This window comes from Larus michahellis, chromosome 4, assembly GCF_964199755.1.
Source record: "Larus michahellis chromosome 4, bLarMic1.1, whole genome shotgun sequence".
In the NCBI taxonomy this organism is placed as follows: domain Eukaryota; kingdom Metazoa; phylum Chordata; class Aves; order Charadriiformes; family Laridae; genus Larus; species Larus michahellis.
In genome coordinates this window covers 35,978,895-35,992,576 of record NC_133899.1, presented here as the reverse complement: position 1 = coordinate 35,992,576, position 13,682 = coordinate 35,978,895, and the positions used below count along the sequence as shown (strand labels likewise).

General features: G+C 37.9%; 1 protein-coding gene across 3 annotated transcripts in view; it reads left to right on the top strand.

Moving 5' to 3' along the window:
• The first annotated feature begins 149 nt into the window (after positions 1–149).
• The window catches only part of WDR25 (WD repeat domain 25), a 69,943-nt gene continuing 56,410 nt past the window's right edge, over positions 150–13,682 (top strand). For all 3 annotated transcript variants that reach the window (XR_012586638.1, XM_074583989.1, XM_074583988.1), the window contains exons 1-2: positions 150–221; positions 2,696–3,462. Coding sequence is in view for 2 of the 3 variants with exons in the window: in XM_074583989.1 (XP_074440090.1) it covers positions 2,755–3,462 (708 nt within the window). In the remaining variant the exon portion in view is untranslated. The remainder of the gene's footprint in view (positions 222–2,695; positions 3,463–13,682) is intronic.

The following is a 13,682-nucleotide window of genomic DNA, read 5'->3' as shown; positions in this document are numbered from 1 at the left end:
CGGACCAACGAAGCGTCCTCCACAACGCCCGCAGCGGTGGGAGAAGGGCTCCGGCGCGGCCAGCGAGCCGCGGCCTGACCCAACACGGGGTGCCTGCGGGAGGAGGGTGACAGAGGGAACCCTTTTAGGGAGGCGCCTTGTTTCTACCCGGCGCGCTTTTGGCGCGGCTGGGCCGGCTGGTGAGTTCCGGGCTGGGCCGCCGGCGCGGCGGAGCAGAGCAGGTACCTGCGGGGTGGGGGGGAAACGGTGAGGGCGGTCTCGGTGGCCGTAGGTGGTGGCCGAGTTCGTGTGTGGGGAGCGGCAGCGGTGCCGGGCTGAGGGGGAAGGAAGTGGCTTCGGTGCCCGCCCCCCGGCCCCGAGAGCGCTCTCGGTAACCGTGTGGGCGCCTCCGGGCCTTTACCGGGCCTGTGGTGGGGTGCGTTCGAACGTGATGCTCTTCGCTTTAGCGGGCACGGGTAAATCACTCGTGTGGACAGGAAAGAAAAACAAAAATTCTGTGAGTTTCCCTGTTATTTTAGTGCGTTATGAATGGTACCGTTAATGAATTCACAACCCGGTTACAGCCCGTTCGCAATAAAGTGGGTTGTGGGGCTTTTCCCCTGCATTTTTCTATATTTAGCATTAGAAACTTTGGGGTGATGTTTCTTTGAAACAGGAGGTGAATGGTATGTCTGTTAAAGTCACAGAGATGCTTTGCTTTTACAAAAATATTGAAGCTTATGGGTGATCCGTGTAATGGGGTGGATTTATGCTGACCGAACTTCTTCCTAGTAGCTTGTAGGAAATTTTTTTAAACTGGTGCATGCAAGGCACCATCTTGCACTTAGCTCTGAATTTCAGGTTAATTTTTTTCATGTGTGTTAAAAGAAAATAAAGTAACTTTGAAAGTCTAACCCCATCCACGTGTGTATCTTCATTTATAACTTTCATCCAGAGGTCAAGTTCTTACTGTATTTGTCCTTTGAACACGATGGATTTTGGCTGGGGCCTGTTTTCAGCACTGCAATACAATTAGTAACCATTTGGTGCAATTATTGAAGTGCAGTCCTTTTAAAGTTACTGTTTATTTGGTAAGAGGTTTCAGTTTACTGCTAAAAACTTAAATTTTTTGAATTGAATTTTTAGTTAAGTTTTCCTGAAATGCTACCTATTTTTTCCCTTGACACTGTTTAAGTGAAATGCTGCTTTAATAAAAGAAACTGTATTATTAAAAAAAAGTTTTTTTTTTTCCTTGCTCTTAGTTGCTGTTACTTATAGCTGTCATAAACTTCAGATAAGACAAAATGTCCTCTAGAGGGAGATCTTGATGCTTTTATGTGCTAAAACGTTAGTCACCTTGTTCTGTTAAATGTCTTGATCGCTTGGCTTGGAAAGGGCCTGTGATGGTGAATGTGTATGCCTTAGCAGGAAACTGCCTTCTGGATCTGTGCTTGGAAATTTCATTATGGGATACAGGCCATAGCCTGTAATGTAGGTTAAATGAAACATGATTGATCTAATTCTGAAGTTAAACGAGTAATCTTTACAAGTTCCGGTGTAGCACTCCTGCAGTAGTATTTGTAGGACCTACATTTGTGGCATTCTGCAAATGCTTACATAGATACTGACCTTCGTACAGCATTCTCATTTTAATCAAGATGGTTTTGAGGGCAGCTTTTTCACTGACATAAACCAAGGATTTCAGCAGCTGCTCTGAAAGTGTTGTGGGTTAAATCACTTCAGCATGATGAGTGCTAACAGCTGGGCAAGGACACAAAGCAGAAGTAAAATGTCCCATTTAATCAGTCTTAGCGATTGAAGGATAGCAGTACTTTTTGACCGTAAACAGCAGAGGTTGAAAGATTATTTTTGCAGGCACATCAATTGTTTGAATGTAGTTAACCCTATATGCCATGTGCACTGTCCAAATTTTCGGAAGAAGCTTGGTGGGATCGTTGTGGTGGTGAGTTATTCAGCATGTTACATACACAGACTCAGCATGAGTTTTCTTTCTCACAGACACTTTGAAAAAGTTTATTCCACAGTAAACAAGTCATCTATGCTTTTATTTTTCTGTAACTAAATGCAAACAGTAAATTCAGTGTAGCTTTTAGCATGAGCTGGTCCTGTAAAACTAAGGTTGTGTGGAACTTGCTCTGTGGTTATAGATGGAAAATTTCCTCATACTGCAAGACTGCTGAATCAGTAAAAAAATTATTTACTTTTTTAGTTGCTGGTTGAATCCCTTCGTACTTCTTTCAAGTCATCTGTACCATTAGAAGAAATAGATATTGTTAGACTTGACTCCAAGAGAGTTGTAATATTTGTATTCTTATAATCGGACATAACAAACCACTTCATAATTCATTACCCTCTTTGTGTGTGTGTGGAAGTCCTACTGCAAGTAAGGTTAAAGTGATTTGTGGTACTTATGTTGCAAGTTTGTTTTCCTTTTCATACTCATTTTCATTGTTTTGTGGTATGCAAATGCATCTCTGCAATGCATTAAAAATGTATGCAAAGTGCTTGGAGGGAAATGGTGTTGCATAATTGAATGTGCAGATGTTTTATAATAGAGGAATAAATTCCATTAATAAACAGGAATGAAAGTTATGGGGGTGTTTTTTGTGAAGAAAAGCATATTTATATCCTGAAGTTACTCAGATTGTAGACTCTGAAATAAATTGTGCTCTGAATAATCAATTCTTTATTGTAGATCAGCATTTTGGAGGATTCCAGCACTGAGGTTCCTGGAGCTTGCTGTGTCTAGCCATAATGAGTTCATCACTGGTTGCTTACGATGATTCAGACTCTGAGGCAGAAGCTGAAGTCTCCAATACTTCTAGCAGACAAACAAGCCTTCCAAGTTCTTCTGTGAATCGTGTTCAGTACTTTGCACCTGGTAGTTTGGGTACAACATCTGCATATGAAATGCAGCCTACTGAGAACACTGACAGTTCTGGCACAAGCACTGTTTGTGAAGATCCCCCTGAGCATTATGCACAGAATAATAGTGCTGATTTGACATCTCCTTATTGTAAGAGAGCATACTCAGGCCATACTGCATTATCTATGTCCTACAAAAACTATGAACAGATATCGAGCTCTTCAACAAACTCTGGAAATGGCCTTTCCCAGAAGAGAATACGTAAAGACAGTACTACTGCCATAAAAGGAATTAGACCCTATATCCCTAAAAGACTGCGTCAAGAAAATTCCAGTATGCCTGATAATAAAGAATCTGATCAGAGAGATAGCTCAGATTGTGATGTTAAGCTAGGTGTTTCAGGAGAGCAGACTTTGAGAAAGATCTCTGAATTAATTAAGCCGTATTTGGGATCCAAATATAAATTAACTGAAGTCCCCAAAAGCTTAATATTTTACATGTCCAAACACAGTGGCCCTGTTAATGAAATCGAGTGGTGTCCTGTACGAGAACAGAGTCACATGCTTCTCTCGGCTTCTATGGATAAAACAGTCAAGGTAATGTAAAGCAAGATGCTTTATGGACCAGTCATCAAACTTAAAAATACTGTATTGAATAATGATCTTCTGGGAATGACATCCTTGCTTGTGTGTATTTTATTAGCTCCAAAGTACTCATGGAGGAGATGCTTTGCAGTACAAGACCCTATTATGAACTTGCAGCCTAATCCTTCGTTGTACCTACAGTCAGTTCCGTTACTTTGGAATGTGGGTGTTTTTTTTATTAGACATGTCAGTGTTTTAGATCTTAAGAAGTTAGATTTCTACTACGTCATTTCCCGCAATCTGTATTAATGTTAGGTTTTTGTTATTTCCTACTTTTTAATGTCACAATGGCCATAAGGACTATGGTCTGGATACAGATTCTGCCTGAAGTTGTTAAAAAACTGACTGCCAACACTGGATTAGTTTTTTTTTGAACTTTGCCTTTCTGACAGGCCAAAGTGACTATTGCTGGAGGAGGTATGTCAGGGCAGATGGATTTTTCATCAGAACTAGTGCGGCAGGTCCTGCATCCCGGAAAGGTGTCCTGTCATGATCTAAGGAGTCTTCCCACTTAAAATTTGTTTCAAGGGTTAATTGCTTAACACCTAATGTGTGTTTTACTTCTACTTTTAGTGAATTTGGCTTCAGTTCTTTGTTAATTTAGTGAGTTCAATGAGTCTTACTTTTATTTTAACAATGGATAATAAAAATATTTTATGTGTATGCTTTCCCAGACATGGGGCTATTGCCACCTCTGGGTTAAAATAAGAGTCTTCCGAAGTGGGTTTACACAGGAACAGAGTTTTGATCAGAGCACGCAGAAAGTGTCCTTTTTGGTGGAAGGCATGCTTTATTGTATCTAGTATGTATTTAACATAGCAGGCACAATTATTTTAAAACTTGGTTCTAAAATTTAGGCCTTAGGTAAATCTTACTAAGTAAAGAGGCAAAAAGAGCACCCTTTGTATCGGCATACTTCTAAAACCAAAGGGGAGGAGGGAACTTTAAAACTGAATTTGAATTCTGATTTCATGTAGGAAAAGAAATCTCATATTGTTTTATTAAAATTGAGATTTATTTATTTATTTATTTATTTTTAGGTCTTTTGCTCTTTATTTTGTAGTGGAGAATTGAGTTTCATTTAGTTTGGCTTTTGTGTGTGGTTTTTCTTATCTTAAAATTTATTTTTTTTCCTTTCCTCTTTTCCCTCTTTTGCCATGGGGCCCTGTGAAATATGTGCTGACTTTCCATCTTTGAAGCAGTGATGTTCTTGAATCTTGGACAGAGTTTTTGCTTTTTTTCTCCTTAATGTCTATTAAAGCCCTGGTGCTCACAGAAGAGAAAACCCCAGATCTATAGCATGAATAAAATTTACTCCTCTCAGTTGCTTATCTTTTATTCTCTTCGGTTACAATAACTTCACTGGTTCTGTAGTCAGCATAACCTGTTGCACCATCGAAGTCTGAATACTTTGAACCGTGGGTAATTCCTCCTTCGTCTTCTTTCCAAAGCTTTTTTTACATCTTTGTCTTGAAGATTAAGTGGAGGAAGAAAGTACCTTTGTTGTTCTTTGCAAGTGTTCTTTAATATATTGAATAAGTTAAATATTGGCTGCTGCTTGAAGGACAGACTTAGAAGGAAAAGACCAAGATATGCAAAAAGTGCTGATGGATGTTTTCGGTAAGCAGCAATTTAAATTTGGATTATACAAAACTATATGCACCTCTGACTTCGATATGCCTGAATTTGACTTTTTGCCTTAAACTGTCTCATCGTATATGCTTAGTGTTTGTTTACTATCTCAGATTCTCATTTTACTGATGAATGAAATCATGGATGTGTTAAATTTGGTAAAACAATCTAAAATCAAAGCTGTTATTGCAATGTAAAATTATTAAAAAATGGAAATAATAGCCTGGCTGTTTTGTTTTTGAAGTAGAAAGAAAGAGTACCTCTTTTTTTTTTTTTTCTTTTCTTAAAGCAGTGTTATCACCCTTGGTTGAAAGCAGTCTTTAAAAGTAAAGCTGTTTTTTTTGAAGAAATGAAATTGCTTAGGTTACCCAAACCGTGGAAATTCAATGTAAAGAGTATTTTAATGTTGGCAACACTTTAGAGCATGTGAGTCTAAAACATTAATAATATCAGTGGTACAAAGTATATTAAAAAAAACTTCCATATTTTGGAAGGTAGCCTGTAGAGAAATACCTATGAATGTTTATTACTGTTATTTCATAATGCAATGGAAGCCTGTAGCGGTTGAGCAGTAGCATCTCTGAATCTGCACCTTTACAGAAGTGCCTCTCAGGCCAGTAGAGGGCACGGTTAGATCAAGTATTGGCTTGATGGTACTAAACTAATTTCACTAACTTTCTAGGGTCACGAGCCCATAAATCTCTAATGACTATGACAGCAGTAGTTTCTCTTCTGGGGATTTTTTGGCTGTCTACTGTTGCCTGAAGTGCTCCACTTTCTGATGTCAGCATAAAACAACTGATTGAAAATGCAGATGTAGATGCTGGTTTTTTCCTGATCCTGTACCTTCCCACAGCTTACCTTTTTTGTTGTTTTCTTCCAGAAACACCTGCTTGGATTTGCTAGCTTAAATCCAGGCAGTGGAAGCATGTTCTCTTTCCCTTTAATGGGAATATGCAGACACTGAGGATGTTTGCTCTATTTACTTGGAACATCTGATTCGGATAAAACTCAAAGCATGGTTAGAAGCCTATAATTCTCAAATGATCAGAGACAGCAGGCAATCCAGAGCCTCAAAACTCTGTACTTTCAGTTGGTCATGTCAATAAATGTGATTGAATAATTTTATGTGTAAATATCTTGGATTCAATCCTTACATTCAGCCTCTGCATTAAGACATTTATCTTTTGAAGAGTCCAACATTAGTGGAGATTTCTCAGAATTAAGAGTTCTGACTAAGCAGATCTGACTGACTGTGGTGGTTTAAATTGTGCTTAAATCAAAAGATCATGGTTGTATGCAATTTTTGTAGTATTTAGCCAAACAGTTCTGCATCTTTTCTCTGTTCTTATGTGCTTAAATATTTCCTTGAATTTTTCATGACAAACTAAGAATTTCCCTTTCTGGGATTTTCTTTTTTTTTTTTTTTTGGCATGGAGAAGGAAGAAACACTTGGTTTAATTATCTTAATTTAGTGATCTTAATTTAATTTCTTTCTTCCTGTCTAAATAACTATGACTGAATCGTTCATATCACACAGGGATATATCTAAAATGTATATATAGAACTGCTTATGTGGTTTTTTACTTTTTTAAGCGTGCATATGTATCCTGTTTAAAGCAGGGAAAGGGAACAGTCTTCTATTTATATTGTCCCAGATTAACCAACATGCACTTTATCGTCTTCTTTATGAATCAGTGGAAGTCATATTAAAATGTTTGCAAAAAATGAGTTGATGTTTTCAGTTGGTGTTGACTGAAGAACAGCCTAGTGTCAGGAAAGATCATCTGAAGCAGTTTGTATAAATATCTTGCATATTTCGGAAGGAATGCACTGTTTCAGAGGATTTTATATTAAAAGTATTACTTCTTATTTTTTTGTGTATGGCTGCATTTAAGAAAAACCCAAACAGTTGTCAAGTGATACAGTTGAAAAAAAAAAAAATCAGTTATTAGCTCAGGGGTGTAATTTTCTAGACTAACATTTCTACCAGCAGATGGGCTCCTCAGCATCTGAGAAAGGGATGGTAACTAAACTGTTCCTTTAACGACTGGAAGCTTTTAATGTTTGTCTCCATGTTGTGTGTTGAAAGACCAAAATTAAAAGTTTATGCCTGTGTTGCAAAGCATATAAGAAAACTTTAGAGAGACCTGAAAGTAAGACAGAACCTCATATGGGAAGTGATATGTATTGCGGATGAATTACCCCCAGTTCTTCAAATTGGGAGCGTTGACAGAAGAATATTTCATGTGAAATTTTAAATTTGTAAGGAATGGGGAAAAAAAAAAAAAAGCTTAGATTTAGGCTTTGGCAAGTCTTTTACCCTCTATTTCTGTAGGATTTTGACCTTCCCCTTTGGAAGAGGAAGCTGATAGTACTTCCAGCCTAGGTATCTGGAGAAAGGGGCAGGAAACCTGATTTCATGTTAGGGAAAGTACTGTTGGGAGCTCTTACTGTGACAGTGCTCCTCCTCACTATTACATTCTAACTGTATTATCAGTGGCTTATGTTTCTAGTTTAAGTATGTGTTTTAAGGATTGTGAAACATGATTGTCTGAAGTGATTAAATGTTTTCTTTGGATAATGCTTCTTCTCAACCTTCTGTTTGAATGGCGGCTGAAATTGAAATTTAGGCTGCTACTGCCATTTTTAATTTTGCCTACTTAAACACCAAAATAGTGTTTGTGATTTTTTTAAAATCTCGTCTAGTATTTTTTTGCATAAATTTGGAGACTCGGCACTGTTATTAAAGGTGCCTAGTTTCTGTAGTGTGGATATTCAACACCTTCTGAACACCACCTTGTTTAGGTATTTCTGGTTTAGAACCTCAAATATGGAACCAAAAATCACAGGATGCCATTGAATACAGCTCTTTACCTTAGGTAACAGGGTAGATAACAAGTTGTCTCTTGAAAGACTTGTTTACCGATTGCAGAAACGACAATACTACATTCACAGTTAGTGTCTTTTATTTGGAAGACCACGTAATTGCATAGAGCCACAGAGATTTAAACGTTTTCACTAGTTACTTGTGCTGGACTTAGCTTTTTAACAATTGTTCATAGCTTCAAGCCTCCCATACCGTTATTCTGTATTTCCTATTTTGTCTTAAAATTAAGTCAAGGTAACATCTTTATATAATCATCTGTAAACTTTTAATTCTGTGTTCCTGGCTTTCTATTTAGAGCGTCACAGCAGGTATTCTATTTCTTGCAAAGTATTTCTTCATTTTCAGCACTTTTACCCTCCACTGATGAACAGGATCAAGAAAAGAGAGTACTGTGATTCTTTGGTATGCAAAATGTATATTAATAGCACTTTAATGGGATAACTTGTAACACATTGTTGGAAGGTTTTCTTATGCTTTTTGTTCCCTACTTGCCTGGTTGAAGCGTATCTCTATTTAGTCACAGCTGAATCTCTACAAGGAAACTATAAATTTTTAAAATTAGTTTAATAATGTCAGCCTGTAGAACAGAGGCGTTGCCTACTTTTCCTGACCAAGGACACAACAACAGCCATACTGGTTCAGACCAAGGCGCTCTCTGGCCCAGTGATCAGTCTCTAGTAGGGTCCATAGGTAGATGCCTAGAGAAAAGGAACAAGTCAAAGGTTTATAGTGCCTTTACGTCCTCATCCGGTCTCTGCTTGTTTTCAAGTCGGGGGATTTCTGGGCTCCAAAGTAGTTCGTCTTTGTAACTTGCTACGTCAAGAGATCTCTTCCAGATACTTCTGCAGTCTTATCAGCCTCTGTTGCGATCATTAGATCTAGAGTGGTATATTTCTCATACTGGTCAAATTTAACGTACGGATCTTGCTTCCTGGGGTGTATCAAGTACTAGAAGAAACAACGTTTTTATTCATATGTTCAAAACCTCTTATTCTTTTGTGGTTGTGTGTTTGTCAGAAAAAGATAGCATCATAGTATATTCCAGGAATTTGTTAGTCTTCATCCTGTTGTATCAGGCTGAGAGCAATAGAACATGATAGCCTCCGTTCATCCGTGTCGTGTGTGTAGCCCTGGTGGGAGCAATACAAATTCCCTAGATGCTGCCGTTACCCTGCCTCAGAGTAACAAACTCTAACATTTCTGTTTTCAACCATTCTGCACACAATTCACTTGAAATAGGCAGTGTTTCTTGTTGTTCTGTCACATGCATGTCTGTTTATGAAGGAATGAATTTAAACTGCTGGCATATTTCCTATAAACTCCCGCGTAGCTGTCAGATGGCTATAGCCCTGTAGCTGCTAGGCTGGATTCAAACTCTTCACTAAGCAGAAGTAGGTATCATGCTGCTAGGACCCCAAGTATTGCAATTCTTCAGTTCATTTTTAAAATCTAACTGTGGCAATGCTCCTTTAGCTGTAGCTGATGCATAAGGTGAGAATTTAGAGAGTCATCCTATTTAATACATATATTACACTTTAATTGAAATGTCTTAAAAAAGCTCTCTCTGATGTTGGTACACTTTTAATACTGTATTTTAAAAATAACAAGATGTTCTCCCCATTATCTTGGAAGTGGCAAAGAAACGCTGGTATTCTGGAGATTGTGTTCTGCTTAACTACACGTGTGGGGAAAAAAGCATTGTCATTCTCTTGTTGAGGAGGCTATTGTTGAAGAGGCTACTAAATAGGCTATTGTGAAATACTGAAGCTGACTTTTCTTTATGGTGCCTTGTTCTGACCTTCTTCCCTTGTCTATTTAGAACTATGCATATTTTTTCCAAGGACTTTAAGCTTGCTGATTATTGAGATGGAAGCATGCTTATTATTTGATAGATATATGCATAGTAATACCAGTTTCCTGAGTGCTGGAAGGGCTTCTTTGTATACCTTGATCTTTTTCTAACAAAATTATTTCATACATTTCAATGAGAAGTATTCTCCATAATACTTTTTTTGTAAGAAAAGGAACATCATGCAGGAAGGAACGTGTTTGACCATCAATGAAAGCTTCTGACTGTGCTTATGCCTAGATGATAATAGAGGTCAGGATGTAATAGCCAGCTCTCACTCAATTGTTCTGCAAAGGTCATTAACACAAGTCAGCAAAGAACAGTTCCTGAAGGTGGTGAATTTTGGTCTCGTCATCATAAAGGTATGTGTGGGTAAGGGTTGTTCCACACTTGGTATGTGAATACCTAGATATGTTTAGAGATCACTGTTACATAGAGATGTATTTCTTTAATTATTTTCTTGTTTCCAGCAATGCTGTTGTCAAGGAAACAGAAATCCTTGTAATGCCTTTGTTCACTTTCTCAGAATCCACAGCTGGAGATAACTTGTATGGTTTTTATTATGTTCTTAGTAGTTGACACACTCTTGTGCCTCAAAGGATTTTTTTCAAAGGAGTTTGTTTCTTTGAGTATAAATACCACCATCCTGATCTCTACACTATTTGATAGACCATTGTTTTCTTTCCTTCTTCACTAATGAGAACCAAATTCAGTGCTACTTTGGATTAGAATTTATCTTAACGCTTGTGTGAAAACTGACATTTAAAAAAAAAAGTTGGGGGAGGAGGGCGGCAAAACCACGGTGAACCTGTCAGCTTTTGGGTTAGGTTTTCATTTCTGTAAGGGTGTTAGTTCTTCTTTGCACTTGGAAATGTCTCCTGAATTAGGATCTCCCTAAAGAATACTAGAGTAGTACCCCAAGCGGTCTTGCAAAGTGTTTTTGACTGCTTTATGGCCATGTTAGAGGATGTGGCAATTGGAGGGAAGATGGATATTTCATGGCACAGCTAATATGCTTGTGTTTCCCCCCCAAATTGGGAATTATTTAAAGAAAACTACAGGAAATAAAGTCAGAAAATGAAGTTCTTCCAAGAGCAGTGGAGTTAATGTAGCCCGACTGTGTCTCGACACTGCCTGGCTGTAGATCCTCTTGCATTTCTCTCTCCTGTGGGGCTTCTGCAGTGTCTTTCCCTTTTACTCAGCTGCTTAGTTTGATTAAATCTTGAGGGGAAAATACTGAGACCTCTGAAATTTGGTTTACATTGACCAATAGGTGTGAAGTGGCCACCGGTGAGATTCACAGAGGGCATGGCTGTTTTGACAGTGTTATTTCACAAACCTGTCTTTCTGCAGAAATCCAAAAGAATGGAGGGTAACTTTTGGATATCCTCAACAATGACGTGGAAGAAAGGATTCTGTTTCCTCATGGTACCTGAAAAGAGTTTTGGTTACTTGTGACTTTACTTTCAGAAATATCAAGAACATTGTTTATCTGACTTTTTCTTAAAAACCCATATTCCCGGATAGCTGAGAACTTCCAGCTGTTTACCAAGTGTCTCTTAAGCATCAGAGAGATAAGCAACCTTGTCCTCCCCCTCAGCGTAGCCAGTCTATTAGGGAAGAAAAAGTCAGGGCTAGAGACATCAATGAAGTAGTGTCTCTAACAAAGCTTAACTGATAATGTCATAAATTAAGCCCTCCAATTATACACAGGATCTCTGTCGGCAACTGCTGTGGAGTTGAACATTAGAATGTCACCTGAGATGGGAGGTGCTTCTGTAAGATTGCTGGTGGAAAAAGTCAAGATTTTGGTGGTTGGAAAAAATGGATCTATAGTAGTTCTAAGTTCTGAAGTTCTTGTCATACATTATGGGAGTATCTCAATGTATTTAACAGTTGAGAAATTCTGAATATTTTTGCTGTTTAGGAATATAAATAACACCAGTCTAACTTTGCTTCTTTTCTAGAAGTCTAGCTTTATAGATGCATCTCGCATACTGCTATATATTTAAAAAAAAAATAAATCTGCTAACAAAGCTACAAGACATCTTATGACTTGGATTCCTTACCTCTCTTGGTCTGTCGATGTTGTCAAGGAAACACATTTTTGAGAAGCTTTGCTCGACTTTTTCAGGTTCTGTGGAGAGATTACTTGTGTAGGATTTAGCCAGCATCAGGAGTAGAAACAATTTGCCTGAAGTTTCTATTCTTTTCATTGTGTGCATGTCCTTGCTTTATTTTAAGCAGATTTTATTTTTAGCTTGTGTGAAATAGCTGCATCTTAAGGTCATAATATCAGTGAATGTACCAAAGATTGCTGACATTTGACCTTTAGATGAAGCCTGCTAGGAAGAACTTTAATGACATTTTGGTATATATTTATGCTATAAAGACAACTGTTAGATTCCTTTTAATTTAAAGGGGAAAGAAACGTTAATAAACCCCTTGTTCTTTAGAGAAGTTGCTTCACTACTATGGAACTAATGACTTACCATCCTTTATCATACATATCATGTTTCATTGCAGTAATCTTCCCTTTTCAAAGGAAAAGCATTTTGTGGCTAGTCTGGAACAGTGTTTGATTCATCTCCCAGTACGTACACGCTGGCTGACCAGCTGGTTAGGCAATGATGGCTGAGCTTTACCTTCAATGTGCTTGCGGAGGCTTTTTATTTAATTAATTATTTTAAAATTTAAATAAAACTGATTTTCTTCTAGGACACAGCTAAAAATAGTAGTTATGGAAACTTCTACCTGTCTCAAATGTTTCAGTGAGTTAATGGATTAAAGATACTGGGCATGACAGATAAGAAAGACTGCATGTGCTTGTATGTTGTGCATGTGCCAACTGTGTAACATCTCGCTTTCTGAGGTCAGCTTTTGGAATTTGTCCTGTTCTTTAGTCATCTTGTCTTTTTCCAGATTATACTTTCCTCCTCAGAAGACTTTTTCTCATTCTGAGCATTCTGACTAGTGGCTGGAATTGTGTATTGCTATATACTGAGGAAGGGACACAGCTGGTTCTCTAAGGAAAGGGGATGCAGGTGGTTGGGGATGACATAGTCATTATAAACATGTTAAAGCTAGTGCTACGTTAACAATGCAAAAGAAATTAAAATTAATTAGGTAGTTCAATCTTACTCTGCTTGCTATTATTGAAATAGTACTAGTTATGAATGTCCTTATTGCCAGCAAAACACATAGCTGCTTGACATAATTAATAGTTTATTTTCATAATTAAATACCTAGTTCTGCTCATGTTTAAAACTGGGTTATGTCACTGACATCAGTGGGTTTAGGATTGTATCTATATTTTCCATAGCCTGGGATTTTTTCATCTTTGGGTTGGTGTTTTTGTTTTTTATTTTTCTATTAACACCCTCAATAGCCTTGGGAATATTAAACAATTTATTTTTTAGTTGAAAGAATGAAGAGCTGTAATGAAAATGTTGCTTGCCCAGGCTTACTGATAAATGCAAGATTCATTAAAGCTCAGGTTTTCTGATAGCTGTCCGACATCACTAACTGTATGCTGCCCCTCATAGTTAGATATTACTTCAAATCAGTGTTCTTAATATAAGAAAGCCACCTGGTTAATAGTGGGAATGGGACAGAATTTGCCTGTAAATTTGGATGAAGTTATTTCTTAGAAATAGAAATTTGTCCCTGGGTGCGACAGTTCAGCAGTATTTTTAGCACTGTGGTAGCAATGTGTTCTCTGTGCCATTGCAGAAATGCTCACGGTGTACCTGGCTGCGCTGTGCTGTAGAACAGCTGCGACGCATCTGATGGTTAGGTTGT